This window comes from Dromiciops gliroides, chromosome X (genome assembly GCF_019393635.1).
Source record: "Dromiciops gliroides isolate mDroGli1 chromosome X, mDroGli1.pri, whole genome shotgun sequence".
Taxonomy (NCBI): domain Eukaryota; kingdom Metazoa; phylum Chordata; class Mammalia; order Microbiotheria; family Microbiotheriidae; genus Dromiciops; species Dromiciops gliroides.
Genome location: NC_057867.1, coordinates 32,170,132 through 32,193,821, shown reverse-complemented (window position 1 = coordinate 32,193,821; position 23,690 = coordinate 32,170,132). Strand labels below are relative to the sequence as shown.

The window sequence follows — 23,690 nt, the reverse complement described above, 5'->3', positions numbered from 1 at the left end:
GGCACGAGACACTCATTCCACCCCCAAATATGTACTGTCGACATTTGTCATCACAAGTCGATAATTTCCGAGAAAAACCGTCATCTGCTCAATCAAGCAACGAGTGTATGTCTGTTCTTTCAAGGCTTTAAGAAATTCAATGCAGTTAAAAGACACACACTTACTCATCCAACTTTTGATGAGTTAAAAAAAAAACAATTGAAAAGAGCGACCTTTATTGCATTTATAAACTATAAATTAATAGGAATAAAAATGGGAGCTGTTATTTCACTGACATAGGGAATTCCCTCTACATAATCACAGAGGTTAGGTGACTTGCCCAGGGTCACACTGCCAATGACTTGAACCCAGGGCTGCCCGGTCCCTAGACATTAGGCTATTCTGCCCATCAATGTTCAGATTACTTTACAAGTTTGTCTTGAAGTTGATATTGAATAATAAGAGTTCATTTTTAATGTTTTTACTGCATTAAAAATGTTCCCACCTTCATATGGACTTTGTTCTTTAGCTTATTATTTGTAAATGTACCAAAAACAAAGGCCGGTTGGTATCGTTATCAAGTTTATTGTTCCTAAAGGGGAAATCAGAGGTTCCCAACTTCAACCTCAACCCGCCGCCCCCCCCCCCCCAGGAAGGTAGAATAAGCTTGTCAACGGGGCCTGGGTAACATTGGGTAAATAACCATATTAGCCTATTGAAACAATCGGATTTTCTTTTTTCGTGAGCAATGTGACATAGCAGAGAGATTCCTTCAGTCATCTCTCTCTCTCTGTCTCTCTCTCTCTCTTTCTCTATGTGTCTCTGTCTCTGTCTCTTCTCTCCCTCCTCTCTCTCTGTCTCTGTCTCTCTCCTCTCTCTTTTCTCTCAGTTTCTCTCTGTCTCTGTATTTTTCTGTCTCTCTGTCTCTCTCCTCTCTCCTGTCTCTCTCTGTCTCTCTGTCTCTCTCTGTCTCTCTCTGTCTCTCTGTCTCTCTCTCTGTCTCTGTCTCTCTCTCTTTCTCTCTCCCTCCCTCCCTCCCTCCTCTCTCCTCTCTCTTCTTTCTCCTCTCTCTGTCTCTGTCTCTCTGACTCTCCTCTCTCTTCCTTCTTCTCTCCCTCCTCTCTCTCCTCTCTTCTCTCTTCTCTCCCTCCTCTCTCTCTGTCTCTCTCCTCTCTCCTCTCTCCTCTCTCTTCTCTCTTCTATCCTCTCTCTTCTTTCTCCTCTCTCTGTCTCTGTCTCTGTCTCTCCTCTCTCTTCCTTCTTCTCTCCCTCCTCTCTCTCTCCTCTCTCTTCTCTCTTCTATCCTCTCTCTTCTCTCCCTCCTCTCTCTGTCTCTCTGTCTCTCTGTCTCTGTCTCTGTCTCTCTCTCTCTGTCTCTCTCTCTCTCTCTCTCTCTCTCTCTCTCTCTCTCACACACACACACACACACACACACACACACACACACACACACACACACACACACACATGGCTGTGGGGACCTTGGGGAAGCCATTTGACCTCTCAATGCTCAGAGCAATTCAGACTCAGAGGTTCCCTCACCTGGGAGAGAACTCTATATCAATGAAATCACAATCCCTGTACCCTAGCCCGTGTCCATATGCCTGGCAAAGTCCCGAAGTTATTTCCTCCCAGCGAATAGGGGTTGTTTGAAAGATGAGCTATGGGGGCTGAGAAAGGCTGGGGGCCCTGGCCCAAATGAAGATGAGAAGGTTTCAGTGATTTCTGCAGCACAGCGATGCTATGCTGGTCATACTAGCACTGGGGGGGGGGGGGTCAGGGAGCATGCTGCACGTATCCTCATGACCTTCCCCCAAGGCCCTGGAGAGAATAGACAGATGGCCAGTTTTGACCTTGGCTCTCTTCATCCCTCTAGCCTGGTCATGCAGTGTGTTCTCCTTCTCCTTGTCCCCACTCAGCCTCAGCCTTGTCTGTTCTTTGTATTACCCAGATTGAACAAGATCGCCTCGATAAAGTCTGGCCCAAGCTGAGGGTCCTAGCTCGGTCTTCTCCCACCGACAAACACACCCTGGTGAAAGGTAAGGCCCCGACCCCTCCTGCCCCCGCTCCTGCTTCTCTGCAGCCACCTTCTCCACTGTACTGCTCTTCTCTGGCCTCTCCCCCACTCCCCACCTTCTATAGTGCATCCTTATCAACTTTCTGAGGCTTGTTTTGTATCTCCCCCCATCATCCTCTGCTCTTGATTGCACCCAATGTGGTGCCACCACATCTAGGAGAAGCTGAGCCAATCTGGGACCTGGCTTGAGAACACTACAGGACTCACAAAGTCCCTTCTCCCCTAGCCTCCACAATGGGAAATCTATAGCAGAGCAATGTCTTTTAGCTTTGGGGAGGCTAGTTTGAGGGAGACCAAAGAGCAGAGGACTATTGGAGAAGAAGAGCTGAAGATGAGACAGGACACTTGGCAAGAACAGCAATAGCTTATCTCTCACTTTTTTTGGTACAGATTGGAAAGAGGACCCAGAGTCAGAGCATAAGGGTTCGAACCTCAGCTCTGTCACTTACTACCTGTATGACCTTGGACAGGTCATTTCCTTTCTCTGGGCCTCAGTTTTCCCATCTGAGGTCTTAGACACAATCATTTCCAGCTCCGACATTTCATGATCCTTAAAGTTAAAGAGCTGTGTGGCATCGGCCTCAATACTTCTCAGTTATTTATGTTTTTGAATTGGATTACACCAGATTTTGAGTCTCAATGCAAATGTGCCCTGATTTAAGCAATATCCCCAAATAAATATCATAACTCAGGGGCAGCTAGGTGGCGCTGCAGTGGATAGAGCACCAGCTTTGGATTCAGGAGGATCTGAGTTCAAATCCAGCCTCAGACATTTGACATTTACTAGCTGTGTGACCCTGGGCAAGTCACTTAACCCCAACTGCCTCACCAAAATAAATAGATAAATTAATAAATGAATGAATGAATGAATGAATGAATGGATAGATAGGTAGATAAATATATAAATTAATAGATTAATAAATAAATATCTTAACTCAGCAGGAAAACCAGAAGTGGATGATGTCAGAGGGTCACAGGATTCTAAATCTAGACCTGGAAGGAACCTTAGAGGCCATCAAGTCCAACTGAGGCATGAAAGATGAAGTAAACTTGCCCAGGCGCACACTGCTAGGTCATTCCTATCTGTTGAGTTGACTTGATTTCTCTCAATATTTCAAACTGGGGTAGAAAGAACATTAGGCCTGAGAGTCAGGAGACCTGGTATTGAGTCCTAGATGTGCTATTGTCACTCAGCATATCTGGTCACGGAACTTTTCTCAGCCTCTACATCCTCCTATGGGGTGTCCCCAAAGTCTTGGTGCAGTTGTATGTTTTTTTTAATAGCTTCAAACTCTACCAAGACTTTGGGGACACCTGGTATATGAAGTGCGGCTAATAATAACCCCTACTTTCGAGGGTGGTTGTGAACATCAAATGTAAAGGGTTTTGCAAACCTTAAAGAACCATAGAAATGTCAGGTGTGATTCTGCCAATTGGGAAACAAAACTAGAGAGGAGAAGGGCACACCCCTAAGTTTGGGGGAGAACCCATGGTTTCTTCCAGACAACCCAATGCTAGGCACTCATTATCCTAAGAAGGATGAGACCATCAGGGCACATGGTAGCAAATCTACAAGGTGCTGCTGTCAGCTTCCAATCCAAACCCTATTCCCTTTACCTCTTCTCCCTCCCTCCATGTCAGCCACCCTACCCCCAACCCAGCCAATTTGTACCCTGAGCATCACCCAGTAGGAGCCACAAGCACACACTGATGCAATGAGTACCAACCAATGACAGGACATGGAGGGGATTAATGAGGGGAGGTGCATGGACTGGGGAACTTGCCCCACTGGCCCAACCAAGTGGTCAAAATTGACTCTTGTAGAAGTCCCAGGTGCAGTGGATAAAGCACCAGCCCTGGATTCAGGAGGACCTGAGTTCAAATCCAGCTTCAGACACTTGACACTTACTAGCTGTGTGACCCTGGGCAAGTCACTTAACCCTCATTGCCCCCCCCACACACACACACACAAAAAGGCCCAGGTCACACCCCTGAATATGAAGAGGAAAGGCAGAACAGGGGAAAAAGAAGCTGCAACAGACCTGGTTGTTTCCCAGGGACGTGTAGGGCATGTTTGGTATGCCAAAGGATCAGAGGTTTAGAGTTACAAGGGATCTCTCGTCCCCTCATTTGGCAGAGAAGGAAACTGAGGCCCAGAGAAGGCAATCGATTTGCCCAAGGTCACCAAGGCAAGCAGAGCTAGGCTTTGAACCCAATCCTTCGATTGCCAATTTGCTACTTTTTCCACTGCAGAATCCTTGCACTGAGAAGGCCCCTTGGAGAACAGGTGGCTCAGGGGTCAAGGGCATTTTAATCAAGAACAGCCATTTTGGTAACATTTGGAGAATATAACTTAGAAAAGCCACATCTCTCACACACATACACACACATATTTATTATATATTTGAGTATATATGTAATATATATTATACATATGCATTACATTATATCTATTAATGTGTATCTCTCAGTCAGTTCATGCCAGAAAGGTTTTATTCCAGCTTCATCTGTCATAATTTATACATTTCCTATGGACCTCCATCTATAAAATGGTGATTAGAATCTCTGTTTATATTTATAACTGAAGGAAATGCTCAACTTCAGTGAGAGGTCAGGGTAAAAGACATCATTTTTCCCATCCTAGTGCATTGGCCCCCTGAAATCTATCCACAGATCCTTGGTGGGGAGAGGGATTCCATGTATTCCCCTCACTATCCAAGAAAGGGAGAGTCATTTTATTATCCAGTGAGAGGGTGTAATGCTGAGGTTGTCCACTTGGTGGCAATATGCTCAAACCACAAACCAAGTAGTCTTCCCAGAGTGTCTAGCGTGTATGGGCAAAAAGCCTTCCCTTCCTTGCCAAAACTGAGGGCTTCTGAATGGTTGGTCAAATAAAAAAATAACCATTATGACCTGGCTCTGGATTTCACAAAGTAAAAGATGATGGAATATCAGTCAAAAATATTGAAATATGAAAACTATGACCTCCCACGTCTGAACTTTTCTCTCTGAATATGAAAACACCCACACAGACACCTCAACCCCCCCCCCAAAAAAAAAACCACAGGACACAGGCAACTAGCCAACTAGGGTCATTTAGTTGGGGAGGGGTGTTTGTTTTACATTACTAAAATTCGGGACTAAAGCTTTCGATGCCTCCAAATATATTTCCAAACTTGCTCCCATGTGGTTTTCCTGCTTTTCCTTTGGGACAGAGACAGACAGTTTGGAAGCTTGTCACCCCATGGGTTGGAGGAAGGGTTGTGTGTCTGTGACCCCCACCTTGGAGTTGGTTATAAATGAAAGAAAGGGAAGACAGAGGGAACACTCTGGGAGTGATCAATTGGTCTCACTCCATACCCCTTCACACAAGCAGGAGAGGTTAGCAAAAGCTGCTCTTTGTGTCTACCTGTCCAATCTCACTTGACCCACCTGGTCCCTGATGTCTTGCTCTTAAAACCTGGCTCATCCCTAGCAGACACATTGGGCTGGGTCATCTCCATAGCATTGCCTTGGACTGTTCGCATAGCAAATAATAACATAAATATTATATAATATAAATATTTTCTATATATATTAATATATAATATATAGTACTTTAAGGTTTGCAAGGCAGTTTAGATATGTTATCTCATTTAGTCCTCACAACAACCTTGGGAAGTAGGTGCTATTATTATCCCCATTCTTCAGATGAGGAAACTGAGCCACAGAAAGGTTAAGTGACTTGGCTAGGGTGACACAGCTAGAAAGTATCATAGGAAGGATTTGACTTGAGGTTTTCCTGACTCCAAGGCCAGCACTCTCTTAAATGTACTTGGGGTCTGCAAGGGGACAGGGCAGGGATTCTTACCTTGAGGTCTGTGAACTTGGTTTAAAATATATATACATATAGGGGCAGCTAGGTGGCGCAGTGGATAGAGCACTGGCCCTGGAGTCAGGAGGACCTGAGTTCAAATCTAGCCTCAGACACTTAACACTTACTAGCTGTGTGACCCTGGGCAAGTCACTTAACCCTCATTGTCCCACAAATAAACAAAAACAAACAAACATAAAATTTTTTTAAATTTTTTTAAATTTAAAAAAAATTTTAAATATATATCTATTTTTATAACTGTATTGTAGCATAATGGGTTTCCTTAGTAATCCTGTGGCATTTGATTTTATGCATTTTACACCATGAGAATCCCTGGAAGAGGAAGTGCCCACACCAATGGTGAAGTTCCAGGTCACTGGAGAAATGTACAAGGGAAATAGACAATAGCAGGACCAGTGAGCCACACAGTGTGTTGTCCCCATCCGGCAGGCCCTTATTCTAATGTAATTCACACATGAGACCCCAGAACTAGAAAAAGGAGCCTGAGGAGTTTTTGTAAACCGTCTGTCATTAGCATAATGAGTTCATCAGCTTTGTTAAGTGGCGCCTGGGACCATAGGAAGAGCCTTGGCTGGAGGGGATGAGGCTCTGGACTGGAAAGAGTGGCGGCAGGAAGAAAAAGGAAGCAGCAACCTCTGAGAGGGAGATAGTCAAGTGTGTGTGTGTGTGTGTGTGTGTGTGTGTGTGTGTGTGTCTGTTGGGGGGGGGAATTGAGTAAGGAGGAGAGACCTAAGGGTGACAGGACAGTACAGTGAAAAGTGCCCCTTACTGCCTGTGTGATCCGGGGCAAGTCCCTTCCCCCTCCCTGGGCCTCAGTTTCCCCCTCAATCAAATGAGAGGGTTGGACTAGACAGTCCCTGAGGCCCCTTCCAACTCTCAGTCTTTACTCCTAAGTAGGGCCCCACTGTTGTGGGGAGAGGGAGGGAACTAAGGAGATGAGTCAGCTCACAGGCTGGATATTGTGCAAAAGTGAATGAGAACTCCTTCATTTATTTTGGCTAGAAGAGGCTTGCCTAGTTACTTAAAGGGCCCCGGTCCCCACAGGCCACTGAGTGAATTCAGTCCCCTCATGGATAAAGAAACTGAGGCCCAGAGATAATAATGACCGGCCCAATACAGGAGAGCTAGAAAGTGGCAGAAGCTCTGTCTCCTGAGTCCCAGACCAGGGCTTTCTCTGCCAAACCCTACAAGTCTCCAGTGGCTGATCGAAAAGTTCAAGGGAGCAGCTAGGTGGTGCTGCAGTGGATAAAGCACAGGCTCTGGATTCAGGAGGACCTGACTTCAAATGCAGCCTCAGACACTTGACACTCACTAGCTGTGTGACTTTGGGCAAGTCACTTAACCCTCATTGCCCTGCAAGCAAACAAACAAACAAAAAACCCAATAGGAATAGGATCATTAAAGGGGGGAGTAATGTTGTATATTAAGACAGAAATATCAGGAAAGTTCAAACTGCAAATGGTTCCAAAGTGACAGGTATCTTGGTTTCACTTCATGGCCTTCTCTTCTGTTTCAGGGATCATTGACAGCACCATTGGGGAGCAGCGGCAAGTGGTGGCCGTGACTGGAGATGGGACCAATGATGGGCCTGCCCTGAAGAAAGCAGATGTGGGATTTGCCATGGTAAACTTTTTCTCCCCAGGCTCTCTCCCTCCCTCCCCAATATGCCCATGGCCCCTCCAGTCCCATAGAGGTATCCTTTGGGAAGGGGAGACCCCATCTTGGAAAGCTCTAGTTACATTGATCTCACACACACACACACACACACACACACACACTCACACTCACACACCATACTGTACACAGCCAAAGCTCACATACTTCTTCCTGGTTGGAGGAAGATTGGTCAAACTTGGGGAAGGCCCACGTTTAAAGTGGCCAAGCATGGTAACCTTCTAGCATCCAGCTTCATGACTAAGAGACAAAAGCCAAGGCCATGTGCCTTAGTGAACTCGGAAGACCAGCTAAGAGTCACTGGCCAGGGGGCAGCTAGGTAGTGCAGTGGATAGAGCACCAGCCCTGGATTCAGGAGGACCTGAGTTCAAATCAAGTTTGACACTTACTAGCTGTGTGACCTTGGGCAAGTCACTTAACCCTCATTGCCCCACAAAAAAGAACAATTAATTCCAATACTATACAAATTATTTTAGTCACTTAACCCTCATTGCCCTAAAAAAAAGAGTCACTGGCCATTAGCACATGAAACCCTGCTGCCAAAGCTGGAGCTGGCACTCTCCCTGAAGCAGCCACACGTTGCCTTTATACTTGCTCGGTTTGCTAGAGATTGTACAAAGGGAAACCAACTCAATGTCCCAAATTCATTCCAAATTGGTCAAGTCTAGATGAATAAAGTCTTGCAGCTCTCCCTGAGTGTTCTGCTTGCTTCTTGCAAAAATAGTCATGGGAGGCAACATTGTTCAGTCATATTTTAGTCATGTCCGACTCTTCATGACCCCATTTGGGGTTTTCTTGGTAAAGATACTGAATTGATTTTCCCTTTTCTTCTCCAGCTCATTTGACAGATGAGGAAACTGAGGCAGGCAGGGTGAAGTGACTTGAGCAGGGTCCCACAGCTGGTAAATGTCTGAAACAGGATTTGAACTTCAGAGTCTTCCTGACTCTGGACCTGGAACTCCATCCACTGTGCCACTTCCCCTGGGGAGGCAACATAGTATAGTGAAAAGAATACTCAAAAGCTAGAATAAGAAAACCTAGGTTCAGATTCTGAGTCTGCAAATTTCTACTTGGGTGACCTCAGGCAAATTATTTCCCCTCCCTGGGCCTCATTTTCCCCATCTGTAAAGTGGGAAGAGATGATTGGACAAAGTTCTTTGCTGGTTCTGACTCTTAGGATTTAGTGAGAGAACTACCCTCACTCTGATTCTAGGGAGAGGTTGCAGACTCATGGGTTACTGAAAGGTTTCCTTCTTTTCTTGTCCCCCACCCCCGCAGCATTTAGCACAGCACTTAATAAATGCTTCTTTATTCACTCGTTCATACTATCTAATGAGACATGACCACAAATGACCAAGACCCAAGAATACTGCCCTTTTCCCTCTCCTCTTTTGTTCTCCTTTCCTGTCTTGCAGCCAACTTCCCTGCAAGACCCTTTGCCCAAGTTCAGCCACAAAGGGGGAGAGAGGAAAAAATGATGGAGTACTGGGTAGAGAACTGGCATGAGAATCGGGAACCCTGGGTTCTAAATCCACCTTGGCCATATATTGGCTGTGTGACCCTGGACTTAACTTCTTAAGTGCTCTTGTAACGATCGGACATCCAGATTCAACCACAGCCTTGTCTGACTCATGCCAAGACTTTTGTGCTTTCTCCAAAATCATTAGCCCATACTCTTGTCATGATCCTTGAACGACTTAGACCAGGCCCCTTAGCATCCCTCACAGATGTGGTCACCTCTGTCTCTTGCTCTTAGGATTTTAGCCAGAAAGAAAAGGTAACCTCCCACCCCTTGCTTAGCATCTATCGTTCTGCAATTGCTCTAGCCACCTTGCCACTTTCTTCTTCAAATAAATGATAGAGAATAAGGCTAAATGTAAAATCATATATTTGGATCCAAACAATAAATGCCGTCCGAGGCTACCCTAAGAGAGGCTTAGTGTTGAGGACTCAGGAGGGGGGATCCCCACTGTATTTTGCCCTGGTCAGCCCCTACCCGATCTCCGTTGGTTCTATTTGGTACAGCTCAAGTGCCTCCTTCAATAGGCTTTTCCTGCTTCTCACAATGGTTAGTGTTCCCTCCCGGATCACTATGAATGTATTTTGTGCATAACCTCCATTTTGAGGCAATGTAGCACAGAAGATACAGAGATGGCCTCAGTCAAGAAGACCTGAGTTCAAGTCCTGCTTCTGACAACTTACTAGTTGTATCATCCTTAGCAAGTCACTTCACTTGGTACCTCAAGCAACTCTCTGAGACTATAAAGTGCAGAAGAGATGCTGAACCAGCACTGGAGTCCCCTAACCCCAGTGAAATCACAGGGGTTGGGGGAGAAATACATTTTGTTGTTCAGCTGTGTTTGACTCTTTGTGACCCCATTTGGGGTTTTCTTGGCAAAGATATTGGAGTAGTTTGCCATTTCCTTCTCCAGCTCATTTTTTTGTTTTGGTTTGGGGGGGCGGCAATGAGGGTTAAGTGACTTGCCCAGGGTCACACAGCTAGGAAGTATCTGGAGTCATTTTGGCTCCAGGCCCAGCACTCTATACACTGCAGTGATACCTAGCTGCCCAGAAGAAAAATTATATATATATATATATATATCCTCTTTTTATTCATGCAGTACCTTTCCAATAAAACAGAAGGTTCTCTAGGGCAAGAACAATCTCAGAGCAAAAGGGTTTCTGCATTGGCTCTCATTGATAAGTAAAGACATGGATGAGTTAGAGAGCATTCTGAGGAATCAGAGCAGGATGGGGAATTGATCTCCAGATCACACCCTTTGAAAAGCATCTGAAGAGCTAGGAATGTTTAGCCTGGAGAAGAAAAGGCTGGTGTCTGAAGGGCTGTCGCATGGAACAGGGACTGGACTTGTGTTTGGCCCCAGAGCACAGAGCCAGGAGCAAAGGGAGGAAGTTGCAGAAGCAAGTTCAGGCCTGATGGTCGGAAATACTTCCTGGCAATTTTGAGCAGCTGGCCTGGAGTGAAGTGAGATGCCTCAAGAGATTTTCCCCTTTACTGGGGCTTTTCTTTTTTTTTTTTTTTTCGGTGAGGCAATTGGGGTTAAGTGACTTGCCCAGGGTCACACAGCTAATAAGTGTCAAGTTTCTGAGGCCAGATTTGAACTCGGGTCCTCCTGAATCCAGGGCCGGTGCTCTATCCACTGTGCCACCTAGCTGCCCCTTTTACTGGGGCTTTTCAAGCAAAGGCTTGGATGCCCACTGGCCAGCTAGGTCCTCAAGGGCAAGGAGGTGGAGCCATTTGGCCAGAATGGTGTGGTGTGTGAATGGGGCAGCGTAGCAGAAGGAAAATTGTAGGGTGCTAGGGAAAGGAGCCAGAAATTGGAGAATCCTAGGAGTGGACTTTTATCCTTTCTTCAGTGGGCCGTGAAGAGGGTTTAGAGCAAGGGAATGACCCGATCAGAACCGTGCCTTAGACAAATGCCTTTGGCTTTGTATGCAGTGTGGAATGGGCCAGAGAGACTTAGAGGCAAGGAGGCCAGGTAGGAAGCACAGAAGTCGAGGGAAGTTGTTTTTTTTTCCACTTTCCAACGATAAGTTTCTTTGGGGTATTTAAAATAGGACTGGACCTCATAGCAATTTGTTTTAGAGCCAGGTTTTCAGTACTACATGGCCCAGCATAAAGACCTGGGAAGAAATTTAGAGGTTACCTAACCCTTCATTTTACAGAAGAGACAGACACTTCATTATTCCGTGTTTCAGGACAGAAAGGCAGCAGCAAGGTGCCACAGGGGAAAGAGTCTGGGATTCAGGAAGACCTGAGTTTAAATCCTGCTTTGTCTGCTTACTAGCTGTGTGACCTTGGACAAGTCACTTCACTGCGATCTGCCTCAGTTTCTTCATCTGTAAAATGTTCATTAGCAGCCCCTACCTCCCAGAGTTATTACCAGGCTCAAATGAGCTAACATAAACATATATACGTATACATACACACATACATACACATAATATATGTATACTATATATACATTGTGTGTAGACATGTACATAGCTACAGAATCCCTAGTTGCTATTACTATTACAGAAAGGAAGCCAATCCCCTACATAAACTTCTAATGTTGTGTCTGTGGGCTCCATACCTGGAGCAGGTACTCCATACTTGAATGAATGAATGAATGAATGAGTAGAGAAGTCAAAAGAAAGAGTGAATTTTATGGCAGCAATGACTTTGCCTTGATGAGAAAGGAAGGGAGGAAGTAGGAGGTGGAAGTGGCCTTTTGAGAGAGTCCTTCCCATGGGTTGTCTATGTGATTCTCCAGGGGATCGCTGGAACAGATGTGGCCAAGGAGGCTTCGGACATCATCCTCACTGATGACAACTTCTCCAGCATCGTCAAGGCAGTGATGTGGGGCCGAAATGTTTATGACAGCATCTCAAAGTTCCTTCAGTTCCAACTGACAGTCAATGTGGTCGCTGTGATTGTGGCCTTCACAGGAGCCTGTATCACACAGGTAAGCATCCTCTTGCTGTCAGGTCAGACTCGGTGGGCTGGCACTGAGGTCCTTTTCACAAGGACCATTGAGGTGAAGACAAAACCAGTCTCCTTGTCTCAGAGCCTTCCCATATAGAAAGCAAGCTCTAGCCATTTCTTGTTTTGTTTTTTGTTCTTTTTTTTGTGGGGCAATGTGGGGTTAAGTGACTTGCCCAGGGTCACACAGCTAGTAAATGTCAAGTGTCTGAGGCCGGATTTGAACTCAGGTCCTCCTGAACCAAGGGTCAGTGCTTTATCCACTGTACCACCTAGCTGCCCCCGCTCTAGCCATTTCTAAACCAAAGTACAGATAGGGGATACATAATGGATCACTTAAAGGGAATGAGAACAGTATTGGGAAAGCCAAGCTTACCTCTCCCAAAGTCTCTATCCTCATGGGCACAGTTGTCTTTAAGGTCTGTATTATACCATAATGAGTAAAAAAAAACTAGGGCTGCCAAGCATTTGACCAGCATCATCTCTGACCCAAGCTTTCTTACCTGTAAATGAAGGGAGAGACAAGTGATAATCATCCCTTTATCTTGTAAATAATTGTTTGCTTCTCCTCTTCACCTACTCTTGGAGACTGAGGGACTCCATCCTTTGTGTGTGTGTGCACGTGTGTGTGTGTGTGTGTGTATGTATGTGTGTTGTTGTTGTTGTTCAGGTATTTTAATTGGTACAAAAAACTTGTGATACCATCATCATTAATAGTAGCATCTGTATTTTTGACTGGGAATGGTGGATGCAGAATGGATTCATTTTTCATCAGAAGAGCAACAATTCTGGGGCAGCTAGGTGGCACAGTGAATAAAGCACTGGCCCTGGATTCAGGAGGACCTGAGTTCAAATTTGGCCTCAGACACTTGACACTTACTAGCTGTGTGACCCTGGGCAAGTCACTTAATCCTCATTGCCCCCCCCAAAAAAAGAGCAGCAATTATTTAAAAACATAACAACACACGCAACAACAACAATAACAGCAAGTGGTAACAATACCCTTTACTTTTTTGTGGAGCAATGAGGGTTAAGTGACTTGCCCAGGATCACGCAGCTAGTAAGTATCAAGTGTCTGAGACCAGATTTGAACTCAGATCCTCCTGAATCCAAGGCTGGTGCTTTATTCACTGTGCCACCTAGCTGCCCACAAATACCCTTTACTTTTGACACTGAAATCATTTCCCAGTACCTGATGCCACCCCCTTCTCTAATGAAGCCTCCCTTGTACCAAAAAACCCATCCCAAAGCCAACAATAACCAGGCCAAAGTGCTCCACAAAGCCACCAAGTCTGACCTGCTCCTTTTCCCAAGTTGTGACCTCCTCCATCACCTTTCCTGGATTTGGAGGGCTGAATTCATTCTTATTTAGACTTTTGAAATCCCTGTGAAAAACACTTGTTTCCTTCCTCCCCCAGATTGTGGACATCAGGTGGGCAAAGGGGGCAGCTCTTTGGTAGAGTGGATATCCCAGGACCCACTCAGCTCAGAAAGCTGCAGTCTCTAGGGGAGGGGAGAGCTTGACCAGGATCTTTGGTTTTTTTTGTTTTGGTTTGTTTTGGGTTTTGGTGGGGTTTTTTTGTTTTGATGAGACAATTGGGGTTAAGTGACTTGCCCAGGGTCACACAGCTAGTAAGTGTCAAGTATCTAAGGTCAGATTTGAACTCAGGTCCTCCTGACTTCAGGGCTGGTGCTCTCTATCCACTGCACCACCTAGCTGCCCCTTGACCTGGATCTTTAAGTACAAATTGGAAGAGTTTGGAGAGGAAGAGGAGGGAGATATGATGAGCTGAAGCCCAGAGGAGGGCCAGGGTTAAAGCTGGAAAGGTTAGTTGGTGTCAGACTGTGGGGAGCCTCAAACCACCACGATCATCATTCACAGATGGTCAGTGAGCATGTATTATGTACCAAGCACCATCACTATGGGATAAGTGCCTGAATTGCTTTTCAGAGCTCTGGACATTATCCAGAAAGCAATGGGTCTCAAGCATGGGGGTAAGGCATGCAGAACAGGGCTTGACATGGATTAGAAGTCATTTGGAACAGAGGAAGGGCACTGGATATGGAGGTTCTCAGCCCAAATCAGCAGGAGGGTGATGACCTCCAAGATCTCTTCCATCAGTTCTAGACTACAATCCTATCATCAGCATGGATCATAGAGTCCTAGATCTAGAACCGGAAGGGAGCTTAGAGACTGTTGAGTCCGAGCCCCTCATTTTACAGAGGAGGCACCAAAAGATGCCTCTGGAAGTGAAGGAGGATTGTTGTTGTTCCTCCTTCCTTCTCAAAGAGGACCAAGGACATCAGGAGGGTGATGTCTTGACTTGCAAGTGAATTGGATTTAAGTGAGGCAGAGCTGGGAAAAGTCATCAGCCTCATTCTCCTCTCCAAAGTCATGGGAGTCCAGTGGTAAGACATAGGTCAGGATGACTGGAGATGGCCCCGGATGCGGTGGGAGAGCTTGACCTTTTTAAGTTAAGGTCTTTCCCAGATCTCAGTTTGTCTGAGGAGACGCCCATTCAGTGATTGAGGCTAGGTAAGAATTGAGGGAATTGGAAATTGGAAATCTTATCTAAACAAATGTTGACAACTTAAATAAATAAATTAATTTAAAAAAAAATAATTGAAGCAAAAGATGGCCTAGTTTGGCTTCCCAAAAGAACCAGTCCAGGAGGGGATGACCCTCAGGGTTTCTGGCCAGAACAGAAATAATTGCGCTTTTTTGCTGACAATGGGGGTTAAGTGACTTGCCCAGGGTCACACAACTAGTAAGTATCAAGTGTCTGAGACTGGATTTGAACTCAGGTCCTCCTGAATCCAGGGCCAGTGCTTTATTGAAATAATTGCTTTTGAAGGAGGAAGTGAAAGACGAAAGGTAGGGACACCAGTGAGGAAGCTACTAAAGAGCCCAAGAAAGTAGGTGATGGGTGCAGCTAGGTGGGGTAGTGGATAAACCACCAGCCCTGGATTCAGGAGAACCTGAGTTCAAATCCAGCCTCAGACACTTGACACTAGCTGTGTGACCCTGGGCAAGTCACTTAACCCTCATTGCCCCACCCCCAAAAAATATTTTTTAAAAAGCAATATTCTAAAGAAAATTAAAAGAAATTTTTTAAAAAGAAAATTAAAAGGAAGAGAAAGTAGGTGATGGAGGTCTAGCTCTCAGGCTGTTGCCACAACCTGGTGAAGAAATGCAAGTGCACACACACACACACACACATACACACACACACAGCCTAAGGGCTTAACTAAACACCATGCCAAACCTCAAAGCAGTAACACAAGCAACAGGGAATATCACGATCACACTTGCTCCAAAGGAGTGACAAGAGCTGTCACATGTTTTCATTTGAACAAAACACCAATAAAATTGAGCCCAAACTGGGTAGCTTTTTTTTTCTTTTTACAAAGATCCAAACGCCCACCTGCTCAGTAGGGAAGTATTTCTGTAAGGTAATTGTTGGCGCTGCTTCTGATTCATGTCTCTGAAAGGCCTAGGTGGTGCCTTGATCCCCAGGGGCTAACTTCTTCCTTCCAATCCTCTCTGCCCACAGGACTCCCCTCTCAAAGCGGTCCAGATGCTTTGGGTGAATCTCATCATGGACACGTTTGCTTCACTGGCACTGGCAACGGAACCACCCACTGAGTCCCTCCTCCTGCGAAAGCCATATGGTCGAGACAAGCCCCTCATCTCCCGTACAATGATGAAGAATATTCTGGGCCATGCCATCTATCAGCTTACAGTCATCTTCACCCTGCTGTTTGCGGGTAGGCTGCTTCTGCCAGTGAAAGCCTGTTTGCCCAACGCCCTTCCTGCTGCCAGCCGGGCTTGTGCTCACATGTTAGCACTTCAGCTCAACCCTCTAAACTCTCAGGGGCTGCCCACATACAGAAGACGGGCAATTGACCTAGCTCAGCAGGGGTGGAGTCCAAATGGGTTTCAGGTTTACACAGAGACCTAAATAGAAAAGGTCACATCCTAAACAAGTTCATTTGAAAGTTGGGAGAACTGGGTCCCATCAAGGTGAGGTGACTTGTCCAAGGTCAGAGAGCCAAGCCAGATTTTGAACCCAGCTCTTCTGAGACGCCAAATCCAACTTTTTGTCCACTGCACCAGGCTGCCATCCTTGACCAAGTAAAAGCTAGAGGTGGTCACAGAAAATAAAATGGACAGTTTGGGCTATGTAAAATTGCTTTTGTACAAACAAAATCAATGCAGCTAAAAACAGGAGTTGCAAATTTTTCTGATAAAGGTCTGATATCATCACACACACACACACACACACACACACACACACAGAAAGGCACCCTGGTATATTGGATAGAGAGCCTCTGAAATATCCTGCCTGTGGGACCTTGGACAAGTCACTTAATTTCTTACCACCTGAGGCAACTTTCTGAGACTATATGTTGTAGAGAAGGTGAATACAGGGGTAAAGAGATTTTCTTCATCTGAGAGCAGACTTGCAACCCCTCACTAGAGGGAATCAGGAAAAGCCTCACCTAGGCAGCTAGGTGGCACAATGGATAGAGTTCATGACTTGGAGTTGGGAAGACCTGAGTTCAAATCCTGTCTCAGATGTTTAGTAACTGTGTGACCCTGGGCAAATCACTTCACCTCTGTCTGCCTTAGTTTCCTCAACTGTAAAATGGGAATGATAAGAGCACTTTCCCCCCCAGGGTTGTTGTAAGGGTGAATCTATGCAAACCTCAAATATTAACTAGTATCCTCCTCCTTGAGGAGGTCAGCAATCTTGGCCCAGGAGCTGACAAGCTATCATCATGAGACATATATTCTGACCACGAAGAGGAAAGAAATGAAGGGGAGGAAAGACAGGGATCCAAGAGGAGGAAAAGGAGAAGGGGGAGGGTCAGGAGCATATGACTCTGCCCCTGCCCCATGATAACATATATGGTCAGCTCATCTGCTTCTTCCTCCTCTTCTCTCATCCCCCTTCTCCTCATTGGAAAAAATCAAAACTATCAGTCCCTGACTCTGCCCTTGGTTAGGTGGTGCTTTGATTCATTCAATTCAGGTCAGTTCACCCATTAAGCCCTTCCTTTCTGCCACACCCCACAGCACAGGCTTACCTGTGCTGGGGATTGCAAGGCAAAAATGAAATAGGGGGCAGCTAGGTGGCCCAGTGGATAGAGCACCATCCCTGGAGTCAAGAGGACCTGAGTGCAAATCTGACCTCAGACACTTAACACTTACCAGCTGTGTGACCCTGGGCAAGTCACTTAACCCCCAATTGCCTCACCAAAAAAAAAAAAGTGAAACAGGTCCTGCCTTCAAAGGGCTTCTGTTCTCTGTGAGGGAAACAAGAGATAAACAGAGAAGTAAATAAATACAAAATCATTTTGTGGAGAATGAGAGCAGGAGCGCCAACAGCTTCAGGGATTAGGAAAGGTCCCATGTTTAAGCTGAAGAGGAAGCCTGGGAGAGACAGATGGAGGAGGGGAGTGTACTTCAGGAATAGGGGATGGCCCAGGCAAAAGCACAGGACAGGACCTAAGGGAAGACTCCCACCCCAACTACCACTAGTAGATCGAGGGGGGCTCAATCTTAGATATTATCAAAAAGAATAAAGAGAGGGGACAGCTAAGTGGCACTGCAGTGGACAAAGCACCAGCCCTACATTCAGGAGGACCTAGGTTCAAAGCCAGCCTCAGACACTTGACACTTACTAGCTGTGTGACCCTGGGCAAGTCACTTAACCCTCATTACCCCACCAAAAAAAAAAAGAAAGAAAGAAAGAAAAGAAAAGAAAAAAAGAGAGAGAGAGAGATCTGAAGGGCAGCTAGGTGGCGCAGTAGATAAAGCACCAGCCCTGCATTCAGGAGGACCTGAGTTCAAATCTGACCTCAGACACTTGACACTTACTAGCTGTGTGACCTTGGGCAAGTCACTTAACCCTCATTGCCCCACAAAATAAGCAAAAACAAAAAACAAAAAAAAAACAGAGAGAGAGAGAGAGAGAGAGAGAGAGAGAGAGAGAGAGAGAGAGAGAGAAGGAGAGAGAGAGAGAGATGCCTGAGTGGAACATGCTGAAGTTGTCAGGGAACATTCAATTTGATGAGTTTGCTTGGAGGCCAGGAAGGAGCATGAGATGGCCCATTGTTCTCTCTCCACCTGCAATGCTTCCCCAAACCCGGTGCCAATTTTCCCGACTTTAAAGGGCTGCAGCTTCCACTGCTTGCCTCACCTGTTAGACTGATCATTCCAGGTGCCCCAGACCCATCTCCCCTTCCCTCAGGCCCTGGGACTGTCCTTAACCCCCAGTATAGGCCTATGACACTTACTAGCTGTGTGACCCTGGGCAAGTCACTTAACCCTCATTGCCCCACAAAACAAAACAGATTGGGGATATTGAGGCAGAGAAGAAAGGGCAAAGGCACTGTTTTAATGACCTGACAGAACAAATTCATTTCAAGTCTCCTTTTTTTGCCCCCCATATATGTGCAAATAAATGATGCACTAATTCTTGCCTGATGTTGAGTTCTGAGTTGTTCAGTAAAGTAGGCTACATACAGTCTGTTGACCTGGTAAAACTTAAGGTCTTGGCATCAGAGATTTAGATCATAGAACTGGAAAGTCTAATCCAACCCCCTTCATTTAACAGAGGAGAAAACTAAGGCTGGGAAGGGGGGGCAGGAAGGGACTTGTCCAAGGTCATACCCTAGTAAGAAACAAAGCCAGGATTCTGAGACTGGTGTTCTAAACCATTGTACCACACTGCTTTACATTATTTAAAGGTATTACTCAAAATAAATCATTGTATTACTTTGAAAGCAGCAAAAAACAACATTTCTTTCAAGTCAGGCTTTTCACTCATTCTTACTGACGTCACTCCATCCTGTCCCCATCAGTTTAGAACAGTAAGATGAGTGTTATTGACCTTGAGTAAGTAATTTCCTTTTTCTGAGCCTCAGTTTTCTCATCTCTAAAATGGGGGTGGTAATCATTGAACTTTATTGGGTTTTTGTAAAGAAAGTGCTAATAGAAAGGTGAGAAGATGGGAATGAATCAAAATACCGGCTCCGAATTTATTGGTAGATCATGACCAGAACCTATGATTTGAGCCTCAGGAACTGGGTCAAGTTTCTCAATCAAAATCCTCAATGAGGGGACAGCTAGGTGGCACAGTGAATAAAGCACCAGCCCTCGATTCAGAAGGACCTGAATTCAAATATGTCCTCTAACACTTGACATTTACTAGCTGTGAGACCCTGGGCAAGTCACTTAACCCTCATTGCCTTGCAAAAAAAAAAAAAAAAAAGATCCTCAATGAGATGAATGGATTGTCCCCATAACTGAGCAAACCCTGTGAAGTTGGAAGCCCCCCTCCCATCTCTAGGCCCAAATAAGAGCTTGAGATTGGTCCGAGCAATTTCACAGTGGGGGCAAGTGGGGAAAATGAGGTTCTCTTCCCTCTGTGCCTAATGCTTCCTCCACCCCTGCTGGGATCTGCTTAGGGTCTGCCCACTAACCACCTCTTTTCTCTTCCTCTCCACTCTAGGTGAAGTCATGTTTGACATTGATAGCGGCAGGAATGCCCCTCTGCACTCCCCCCCCTCAGAGCATTACACCATCATCTTTAATACCTTCGTGCTGATGCAACTCTGCAATGAAATCAATGCCCGGAAGATCCATGGCGAGAGGAATGTCTTTGAAGGCATTTTCAGCAATCCCATCTTTTGTTCCATCGTCCTGGGCACCTTTGGCATTCAAGTAAGAGAATCTAGGCCGATCTTGCTACCTACTTGCCATGTGACCTTGGGTGAATCCTGACTCTGGGTTGCCATTTTCCCTTCTAACAAGGGGAAGAAAAATTAGAGACTGAGGAGAAGGAAGGAATCCATAATCATTTATTAAGTGCTTATTGCCACGTCAAGCACTAGGTTAAGAACTGGGGGGGGGGGGTAGAAATGGAATTAAGAGAGACAATCCCATCTTCTAGGTTAACCCTTACCTTCTTCTAGCAGGGAAGGGAGGAAACAACTCATAAAGGGAGGGGGGGAGGGAGAGATAACCTAAAAGATAGACCAGCCCAAGGCAAAACTGTGAAGGAGTCCTTTTTTGTCTTCCCACCTCCCCTTCAGGGCCTATTGCAAGCCTCAGGGCACCACCATCACTGCTTTTGCCTAGGTGATGGATGCTCAGCCTCTTTGCCACCAAGATCCCCAGCTACTCTCACCTCAGAAGCAGATCTTCCAGGTCCCCAGTAAGGTGTTAATTGCTGATAGAGGGTGTCTCACTGGGTTTCCCCTGCCATGGGGCGTTTACATTTGAATAATCAACCTTTAAGCCCAGAGGGGAACTAAATACAACTGTGATTTCTCTCTATTGGGCAGCAGACTTTCCCTAATGCCTATGCTGTGCCTATCCCTCTGTGTGTGCAGCCACCCACTGAGCCTCTGAGTAAGGCTGATCCAGGGACTCCAATTTAAGGTTTGTCCAATTGTCCAGATGAGTGGAGAAGGCTGAGTTATCTGTTTGGTAAGGCCAGTGTGGTGGCCTTCACTGTTCCTTCCATGGGAAAGAGGATGAGGGAGGCAAGTCTGGGAGCCCAACTCACTACAAAGTTGGGGAGGGGGGAAGAGGAGGGAGACAGGGACTGCAAGATTGGGCTCTGAGGAGAGGGTTGCTTAAACAGCCTGGCAAGACCACCCCTACCACAGGGCCTCCTCCCACCACCAGCACTAGGTGGGGCATGGTTTCATCAAGTGGTTCTTTGTTGGGCGGAAGGAATTCGAACATGGCCCCAAGCTCACTGGCCAGGTATTTCCCAAACTCAGACTTTCCAAAAACATCGTCCTGCTCCAGAGGTATCCCTTACTCGGTACTTCTTTGAAATTCCCAAATTTGGGCATTTATTTTTTCAAAAGAAAAGCTTCTTCTCTTCCCCACCCCCTCCCAAATTTCCCAGGAAAAAGGCCAGGCTTGAGCTCACAAGTGGCTGGTAGGTACAGCCCATGCACCTGAGTGAGGGTCCAGTCACCACCACAAAAACCAAACCAAACCAACCTCAGTAACCCCAACCTCTTAAGTCATGACCATGGGAGTACCGGCTCTCTGAGGGGGAAAGGGAGACAGAGAGACAGAGACAGAGAGACACAAAGAGACAGAAACAAAGACAGAGACAGAGAAAGAGAGAGACCGAGAGACAAAGAGAGAGAGAGAGGAGAGGAGGGAAAGGGAGAAAAGAGAGATAGACAGAGAGGGAAGGAGAGAGAGAGAGGCATATATAGAAAGAGAGAGATGAGACAGTGAGAGAGAAGAGGGAGACAGAGACAGAGAGGAGGGAGGGACAGAGAGGCACAGAGAGACAGAGAGAAGTACAGATAGAGAGAAAGACAGAGACAGAGACAGAGGGAGAACAGAGAGACAGAGAGGAGAAAGGGACAGAGAGACAGAGAGAGACAGAGAGGGAGAGACAGAGACAGAGACAGAGAGAACCAGAGGGTGGGAGGCAGTAAAACAGAAGAGGCCCTTAGTGCTTATGGTCAGCCTCATTCCCACTCAGCAAACATTCCCTAGAATCCCTCTGGTTTGTTGCCAAGCAGTGAGGCTCTTGCCACTTTCTCTGGGATACTTTCTGCTGATTCCCACTTACAGGTGACTTAGCCATCACTGTTAGATGCAGTGTATTCCTGGAGCCCTGTCTTCAGTTGGTGTTCACACCCTGTCCTGCTGAATACACCCTTAAATTTGGTGGGGAGAAGCCACTGAGTATGTGGCCCAGAAGCCCGAGACAGGCCTTTATTAGGCAGGAAAGAATGGAAAGCAGGTAGGGAGTGGCCATCTTTTCATCCCGGCTGCCTCTCGCCCAGAGAGATTCCTCTCCTTCCTTAGATTAGCCCTTTCTATAAATGCTGCATCCTGTGGAGCGACCCCCTGCTACCAACTTCATCACTAGCCCCTTTTCTCTCTTCCCAGCAGCACCACCCTTCCTCAGATCCGGTTCAGGGCAGAGGTTCTTTATCCAGAGCCTGGGAAGCTGATTTTGTTTTTGTCTTGGTTTTTTTTTTTACATTTTGATCATTTCAATTTCAATCTTATAATTTGATAATTTCAATATATCCTTTGTAATGTGATGGGTAAAAATAATATTCTCACAGTAACAATATCTATTTTATGTTGCACTTTTTTGTGGGGCAATAAGGGTTAAGTGACTTGCCCAGGGTCACACAGCTAGTAAGTGTCAAGTGTCTGAGGCTGGATTTGAACTCCTGAATCCAGGGCTGGTGCTCTATCCACTGCAACACCTAGTTGCCCCCTTATGTTGCACATTTTAAAAACAAAATTTTGAGGAGTAAATAACTTTCACCAGATTTCCAAAGGGGTCCATCAGAGAGAGGGGGTTTAAGAACCCCTGGTTTAGGGGGCAGCTAGGTGATTCAGTGGATAAAGCACCAGCTATGGATTCAGGAGGACCTGAGTTCAAATCTAGCCTCAGACACTTGACACTTACTAGCTGTGTGGCCCTGGGCAAGTCACTTAACCCTCATTGCCCCACGAAAAAATAAGGACCTCCTGGTTTAAGGAATTGGTTAACCAAAGGCAGGGATAGCCCTATACATGGGTAGGGTAAGTGGCTCCTTTCCCCTACCCACTGGTCTGCCTGCCCACATCCTGAAACCTGCCATCCTTAGAGTTGTCCCTTTGGTAAAAGCATTATCTGCCCAAAGCCCATGTTAAAAAGCAAAGATCCTGACATCCAAGTAAGGTTTGATGGGAATGCGAGAAGCCGTTCACTAGCAAAGGCCATGATGATATTAAGGTCCTGCCTAGGGATGCTAGGGGCAGGGGAGGAAGAGGGGGAAGGAAATGGCAAGGCAGAGGAACATGGAGCAGAAATGGGGGCAGAGTTCTTGCGACATGGTTGGCCAACTCTCAGACTGCTGAGGGCCAATTGTAGCCTGAGATATCAAATCAATGGCGAGTACCAAGTCTTCAGTGGAGTGGTTACAATACCTGGCCTTGAGCTTCCTGATACCAGGGAGCAGAAGAGGTATAAATGCAGGTTCTGGGGAGTTCCCAGCTTGCTGGAGAGATGAGTCTTACCCTTCTCCACTCCCCCAACCTCATCATCCATACACCTCCAGTAGATGATGTGTGCTTAAGGCCAAACACTATAGGTGTTAGAGGGAGGAGACATAGCTGTGGGCTGGGACTACATTGGGGGAAGGGGGTTTTCTAAAGAAAGTAGAACTTACAATCAAAGACCATCCTGTGTCAAAGCTGGAAGGGACCTTAACAACCATGTAGTTCATGGATAAAGCACCAGCCCTGGATTCAGGAGGACCTGAGTTCAAATCCTGTCTCAGACACTTGACACTAGTTGTGTGACCCTGGGCAAGTCACTTAACCCTCATTGCCCCACCCCAAGAAAATGTAAAAAAAAATAATCATGTAGTTCAACCCCTTCATTTTACATGTGGGGAAACTGGGGTCCATTGAGAGAAAAATGAAAGCTTAGGGTCATATAGCAAGTTCATGGTAGAACAGAGCTTTTTCCAAGACTTTTTGTATGCGCTTGAACTGAGCCTCGAAGGGCTGGTAGAATTCACATGGAAGTGGAGATGGGGGAGGGCAT

General features: G+C 46.1%; 1 protein-coding gene across 9 annotated transcripts in view; it reads left to right on the top strand.

Annotated features, from left to right (window-relative positions):
- ATP2B3 (ATPase plasma membrane Ca2+ transporting 3) overlaps positions 1-23,690 on the top strand; it is a 100,934-nt gene that overhangs the window by 60,865 nt on the left and 16,379 nt on the right. For all 9 annotated transcript variants that reach the window (XM_043974045.1, XM_043974044.1, XM_043974051.1 and 6 more), the window contains 5 exons: positions 1,931-2,018; positions 7,447-7,553; positions 11,882-12,073; positions 15,645-15,858; positions 19,611-19,822. In XM_043974045.1, the coding sequence (XP_043829980.1) occupies positions 1,931-2,018; positions 7,447-7,553; positions 11,882-12,073; positions 15,645-15,858; positions 19,611-19,822 (813 nt within the window). The remainder of the gene's footprint in view (positions 1-1,930; positions 2,019-7,446; positions 7,554-11,881; positions 12,074-15,644; positions 15,859-19,610; positions 19,823-23,690) is intronic.